A 7188-nucleotide genomic window follows, 5' to 3' on the forward strand; every position below is an offset into this window, starting at 1 on the left:
CTGAGATCCGATTCATTTGCAGCCCTGCCCGAATCACCGACTCTAGGTAAATAGCCCAATAGGAGGACACTTTTGTCATACCACAAAACGAGAGAGAGAGAGAGAGAGAAAACGACGACGCTAAAGTCAACGTTCTCTGACCGTGGTGGGGTCCACCGCCTCAACTGGGCCCCGGCGCGGGCCCCACCGAGACGTTTGCCACACGGTCAACTGTCTCAATTGTCTCTCGCCACCTCTCTATTAAGTCAGTTGCCAACACACGCGTCCATAGGCCATTGGTGCCACGTCTGCACAGGCGTGACGAGGTGCTCGGGGGCGTGGGGACCGCGTCGGGTTCCGAGGACGGCGAGCAGCTTCGGTGCTCTTTTTTTTTTTTGTCTTTTCTATATATTTATTTACTTTTGTGTGTTGATTTTGCCGAAGCATAAGTTAAGATAGCGTGACATTCTTCCATTTTCTCGTGGTTTTTTCAAATACATTTTCATTTGCTTCATTCTTTTTTTTTTTTTTGGGTAGAAAGCTGAGAATAATCCGAGCTCTCTCTCTCTCAATCAATTTCGTCAAAGGGGTAGTTGTGGAAGCAGACCTCTCTCTCTTTTATTATTTTGTTGTTGTATTAGTTTGGGAGTTTTTTTTGTTTTTCTTTCTGAACTATTCGGCTTTTGTTTTGAAGGTCTCTCTCTCTCTCAGGGGTCCTAGGGTTTCGCCATTAATATATGATGCCTTTAATCATCGATACCTGTAGGAATTGGCCCCAACGAATCTTGGGTTTCTCTTTTGTTATGTTAGATTTAGGTTTTGGGGAATACCCACTAAATCTTTTCCTTTAGATATATAGGAAACCCACCTAAGGAAATCTTTCATCTTTTTTTTTTTCTTTTGCCTTTTGTGTTGATGATAAGTTTTTGAGTGGACTGCTATTAGTAATGTATAAACGCTGATTTCATGATTTTATGGTTCGATCTTTGTGTTTGAGGCACACCCATTTTCAGATTCTGTGAGATTTCTGCTACTTTTCCCCTGGTTGTCTTTTGGGGTTTGCTGTATTAGGCGTATCTAGATTTTGGGGTCTCTATATTTATGTTGGCCTTTTGGAGAAAGATGGTGGTTTTGTGTTTCCTGAAGAAATAGTGTTGTGGGGAGGTATTCCCATGGTTGTTGTTGTGGGAATAGTGCTTTGAAGATTTTGGGTAGTTGGGATTTGCTGTATTTGGTGTGAGTGGGGAAATGATGGAGGAGGTGGAGGAAGCAAACAGGGCAGCAGTGGAGTGCTGCCACAGAGTGGTAGGTTTATTGGCCCAACCCCAAGAGAGTATGGAGTGGAAGAGTGTGATGGGGCTGACCGGGGAGGCTCTCATGAAGTTCAGGAGGGTGGTGTCCCTCCTCAACCACAAGATGGGCCATGCAAAGTTCAGGAGGGGCAGCACCCAGTCCCTATCCAGCCAAAGGATATGCATGGAGAACCCCAAGCTGAGCATGGACCCTGCTGCGCCCAGGGTCTACTCTGAGCCTGCCCAGTTCCCTCCTCACCCACAGGCACCAAGCGCCCATTTGCAGTTCCTCCAGCAGATGAAGCTCCAGGCTGATCTCATGTACAGGAGGAGCAACAGCGTCGTAAACTTGAAGTTTGACAACTCTAGCTGCACCCCAACCATGTCCTCAACCAGGTCCTTTATGTCATCCCTCAGCATGGATGGGAGTGTTGCCAATATGGATGAGAAGGTGTTTTGCCTCATCGGCGGCAGCGCGTCGTTGCAGGATCGGATCAGCCACAAGCAAAAGAGGAAGTGCTCTGGAAAGGGAGAAGATGGTACTGGTGGTAAATGTGGAGCTAATGGGAGGTGCCACTGTTCAAAGAGGAGGTAAGAATTGTTGGTGGTTGCTTAGTATTGGTTTTTGTTTATTAGTTTTGGTTGGTTTTGTGGGTCGTTGATGATGTGGTATTGGATTGAAGCATGCATTCATTTGCTTGCGTGCAGGAAGATGAGGCTTAAGAGATCCATCAAGGTGCCTGCTATAAGTAACAAGCTTGCTGATATCCCTCCTGATGAGTACTCGTGGAGGAAGTATGGGCAGAAACCAATCAAGGGTTCACCTCATCCAAGGTATTCATTTCTTCCTTGTTTTGCTTTTGTTGTTGGTTGTGTGCTGTTTTGTTAATTGGTCCTTGGACAAGGTTGGTGACTCTCTAGATGGTCTCTTTATTTGTGTTCAGTTGTTATTGCAACATGTTTTGGTCTTGACTAAGTTTTGGTGAATCCTTGATGGGTGGAATTATGGATTGCTTTCAAATAGTCTGTGATTGTTTGCTAATTTGTTATGGTTAACAGGAGTATATACAAGTATGGTTGCATGATATTTCAGATGATTTGGGCAGCTAAGCCAAGTGTTGCTGATGTTAGGATAGATGAACCCTTTCGGTAGATTTTGTTCCTAGTTTTATGTTGTTCCCAGGCATTTTCATTTTAGATATAAAGTGTGTTTGTGTGCTGACTCTGCTGAGAACACTGATTTGGCCAGTCTAATCTCCTCGTCTTCCACATGATCAACATGCATGCTCATTGCACTGATCTCTGGAGTTGAATATCTCATGGTTCAAAGCAGAGATTGATTGCTTTCTTTGACCTTAAATGTTGGAATACTCTTTCAATTGATTCAACTAAAAACCTTACATATTGTGAAGAAAAATGTTATTTGTCATATAAGATTCAGCACTACCTCATGTAATTCATACTCAGTCGATTAGGTTGTGCAAAGACTTGGAATCAACAGATGAACCCAAGTTTTTTAGAAAGTCCCATTTGCTTGAGATTCATATATGTTCTTTTGGGATTAAAACATTTCTTTTTCTATTATAAGGTCGTTTCTTTTGCAGCTGAAGTGGACAACTGATTTTTATCTGTGCAGGGGCTATTATAAGTGTAGCAGCATGAGAGGCTGCCCTGCAAGAAAACATGTAGAGAGGTGTTTGGAGGACCCATCAATGCTTGTTGTCACTTATGAGGGTGAACACAACCACTCCCGGTTATTGGCTCAGTCTGCCCATTCATAGGTCTTATCAGACGCACTTGGGTCGGTTCGAGGGATGTGCTTTCTGGTTCATAACTGGTGATGCTTGACCTTGTGTTGTAAATAATGTATTATTCAAACTGATCATACCGATGATGCAGCAGAGAGATTTCTGGGGAATTTTGAAGGTGGAGATAGATTGATGGATAGCTAATTGACCTTGGGATAAAAGAAACATGTAAGAATTCTTCATGGTTGTTGCATCTGTGGAGTGAGAACTGTACAAGTTCCAAATGAATTGCTTTGAAAAGTCTGTTTCTAACTTAAATATTCAACAATATGTTTTGCACCACTATAGTAAAATCACATGCTTATATGGTATGAAACCAAACAAAAGGAAGAGTGGTAGTCACTTACGAATCACTGAATCTGTGATTTAGAGCATGTAGGATCGATCAACATGCTGAAAGTTATAATTTAAAAGTATCCTCATGATTTGTTATATCCTAGTAATAATTATCTATTCTAGTTACATTCTTTGCCTTTTTTGTCGAGATGGTATGCTAAACAAATATGGTGAGTGTCAACTCATTGCTCTTTGTTGATGTCTGATATTGTTGAGGGTGGCAGCTTTCTTGAAATTTTCATGTGGGTTGTACTAGGAATTTCATCCATGCAGTCTGTCGTTGATCATTTGGCGGGTTTAAAACCTAGAACTTGTTTTGTAAGCTCACAGACCCTCCACTTCATTTTCTACAAACTATGCATAGTCATTTGATCCAGAGAACGAGTACTTTTATATCAAAAGCTAATTATAGGAGTTGATTCTGTTCATTTTTACATGGTCTATGTTGTACTAATTATTCACCATATCTGTTGTCCAGCTTAGGCATCCTTCTAATTTTTACTGTTTGGAATGGGTTGCAAAGCATTCCCCTGCTTTTATGTAATTTCAGGATTTTCAGGTAAGCATGATACTTAGCATATACTATCCTACATGCTCTGATAAAGTTGTTCATTTGACACTGACTAAGCAAATCAACTTATCATGAGAAAGCAACCAAAGTAGATTTGGTTAGTTCTAGGAATGTGGTATTCGATAGGCGTCCTGGTTCACACACAGGAAGAACTTTTAGCAGGACCTACACTGGGAAGTATGGGAGATGTCAGATTTGGATGCTCTAGGCATCTGCACACTGGCTTTTCTCAAGATCATTGTATATTCAAATGTAAACTAAAAAAAGCATCAAACCTCATGAAAGTATTGAGAGAATAAATCCCAAGTTACTAGAATGTGCCCTTTTGGTGCTTCTTCTCATCTTGTACCTGACTAGAAACTTGTATAACGACTTTCTAAAGGTGATTGGGGTCCATTCTAGAAACAACAGTAGAGGTCACTGTGGTAATTGGGAAACTTGCATTCTTAATTGTTTGGTAACTGTGGTTGTCATGTACATATAATGACTCAACCTTGAAGATGACTTGAGCATTGAGACGGTTATGAGGCATTACATAAGATTATGTGCAAGATGACGATACAATAGTGCCTAGGAGAGAATGCCCATGTGGAAACAAGTTGAGTGCAGCAAATGCTTTATGTTATAGTTGCATCATTCACATTGGAGTGTTTTTTGTCGCATCATTCACGCTAGAGAGCAGTTGCTTATAGGCGACTTATTGGATCAATAATATATATATATATATATATATATTTATATATATATTATTGAAGGTTTGTGAGAGCCAACCGTATTTTTTTTCTCTATCATGGTTCCCTCTTTTTATGGTTGTTTCTCTTCGAAGGCATAAAAATACAACAATCGGTGATTATCTTTTTTTACTGTATCACAGTGGACAGATTTGTAATTTGCTTCTGTCCCGTTTTTTCTTTTGTTTTTTCTGTCGAGAACACCAAAGGAAAAGTTCGTTTAAGTCAAAAGAAGACACAAAAATCAAAATGCTGATAAAGTCACTCTAGCGAAGAGACAAACAACTTGAAATTCAGATCTCTGCATGCAATGTATAGAGAAGATTAGAACTCCCTTTATGTTATTTTTTTCGTACTTTTTGAGTTTCTTTTGGGAATGCAAATTGACCATACATCACCAATGAGCTGGCACGGTGGGAAACTGGTGAACTACCTCAGGGCAAATTCAAGAGGGGCTGTATTTATCTTTTGTTTTTTCTTCAAAAGGGACTATTTTTCTTCGATAACAGGTGAAAACCACCTCGCCCATGAGTTCATTGGCATAAAACCCCAGGTGAAAGTACTCATTTTTTCGATGATAGAAGAACAAAGGTGATCCACGTCACAGAGGCATTCCATTTTGGTCGTATCCCTGTTGAGCACACTGATTGGGACACGGATTCTTACGATTACTGTTTTAATATCTTTAGTGCTTTTAATAATATTTTAATAAAAAATAGCATTTTTAAATATTAAAATATCCAAAAGAGTTTTATTTTGGGATTAACAATTAAAGAATTCTGTGTCCTCATGTCCCACTTATGAAAAAAATCTGGAACTCGCGAGTCTAACCTGCATTGTGTCTTTGTAACATAGAGGGTGATTTTCTTTTTACTTGAATTCTGAATTGCATTTTCAGGGGAAGTTGTTTCTCTTGGCTGCAATTTGATGTGGGGTTAAACTTTTACTCGACCATTCAGATTTTCTGGTTGAGTGGAAAACCTGCCTTCATCTTTTCTGGTTTCTGTGATCTCACTAGCTCTTTGTATTTTCCTTTGTACCATTTGTTTTCCAACATTGACCAAAGGATTCCCATTTCTCTTAAAATAACCCGTTTGATTGACCAGAAAAGCCAGAAAATCTAGATATTCGAACATGGTGCCATGATGGTCCAACTTAGCTGGAAATCATGGGTGTGGTGCATCGACTCAACACCACCGCACGGATGTGCTTAACATGGTCTGTTTGCGACAATCACCCTGTTTTTCCATGGACAGGGAAAACAACCTCTAGAGTCAAGAGACCCTGGTGGTGTAAACCCAGGCACACCCCTCAACCTCAGGGAACCCTTGCTTTGGCTTGTGCAAGGGGCATAACGTTCGCAAGAATTGGATCCCGACTACCCGTCTGACAGCCGAGGCCCGTTCCAACTATGCTAACCCCTCGGATTGTGCATTTTCAACATGAAAATATGATTTTTTGAAGCCGTAAAATTGTTGCATTATTGCGGGCTGTTTATTTTTCAAGGCATTGAAAAACTTGCTTAGATTTTATCGCACCATCCAAAACCTGTTTTGTACCAAGCTTAGTAGTTCACATCTTTAGGGTCTGATATGTAAACAAAAGAAAAAAAATGGTGAACAAATGGTGTTTTCAAAGAGAGAGAGAGAGAGAGAGAGAGAGAGAGAGAGAGAGAGAGAGTCTATTTTCATGTTTAATTTGGTTTTTCTGAATAATGACAAACCATCAGATTGGTCTCCTTTCAAATCATGAAATTAGTAATTGTAATATCATTGATATCTGGTCGGGGTCTGCCTAATCCCTGCTTCCTAATCCAAAGAAGAAAAAAAAACTTGTTTTGTTGGTGCAAATGAAACATGTTTATTATGCTTAGGCTTTCAATTCACCCTAATACATTTTAAACATCACAAAGTTTGTCATCGTTAAGTAATCAAAGTATAATTTCTGGACTTGGAAAAGTACACCCGAATGTGATTGCAAGATAAGGATTGAATCTTTTTAAAATGACCTCATACCACTTGGATGATTTTAAAATTAAATTCAAACTTCTTTTTTCAAGTTAAACTATAGAAGAATAGACTGACTAATGAAATCCCAGGTTGGTTGTTTCAATGCTTGTTATTAATTTCTTTTGCACCAGCATTATGTCATCCCATGACTTAAGTCAATCAAATTATGTTGCAGTTGGGTTAGGGATGGCAGTGGACGGGGGGAGGGTCCCTGCTCGCCCTGTTTGAACCGGGGATGGAGTACATGAAACAGAGAATGGATCAGGGATGGAGGTTAAAATAAAAACCCATGGGGTGATGGAGGCGGGGATGGACATACTCTTGCCCCTGTCCCGTCCCCCATCCCCGATCCCCATTAAAGAAATTACTATCATACCCTTATATATATATATATATATATGTAATGTAAAAATCTTTCTGGAATCTCTCCTCTCTTCTTTCTCTAACGAGCTGTGCGAGCTT

General features: G+C 40.1%; 1 protein-coding gene across 1 annotated transcript; it reads left to right on the forward strand.

The window, feature by feature from the left end:
* The first annotated feature begins 510 nt into the window (after window positions 1–510).
* Window positions 511–3347, forward strand: LOC149831536 (putative WRKY transcription factor 21). Its single transcript, XM_090012115.1, has 3 exons — window positions 511–1862; window positions 1980–2105; window positions 2908–3347. Exons 1-3 carry the CDS (start codon window positions 1228–1230, stop codon window positions 3050–3052), a joined length of 906 nt encoding a protein of 301 aa, XP_089868241.1. The 5' UTR covers window positions 511–1227; the 3' UTR covers window positions 3053–3347.
* Window positions 3348–7188: the final 3841 nt, after the last annotated feature.

This window comes from Nuphar pumila, chromosome 7 (genome assembly GCF_984573655.1).
Source record: "Nuphar pumila chromosome 7, dmNupPumi1.hap1.1, whole genome shotgun sequence".
Taxonomy (NCBI): domain Eukaryota; kingdom Viridiplantae; phylum Streptophyta; class Magnoliopsida; order Nymphaeales; family Nymphaeaceae; genus Nuphar; species Nuphar pumila.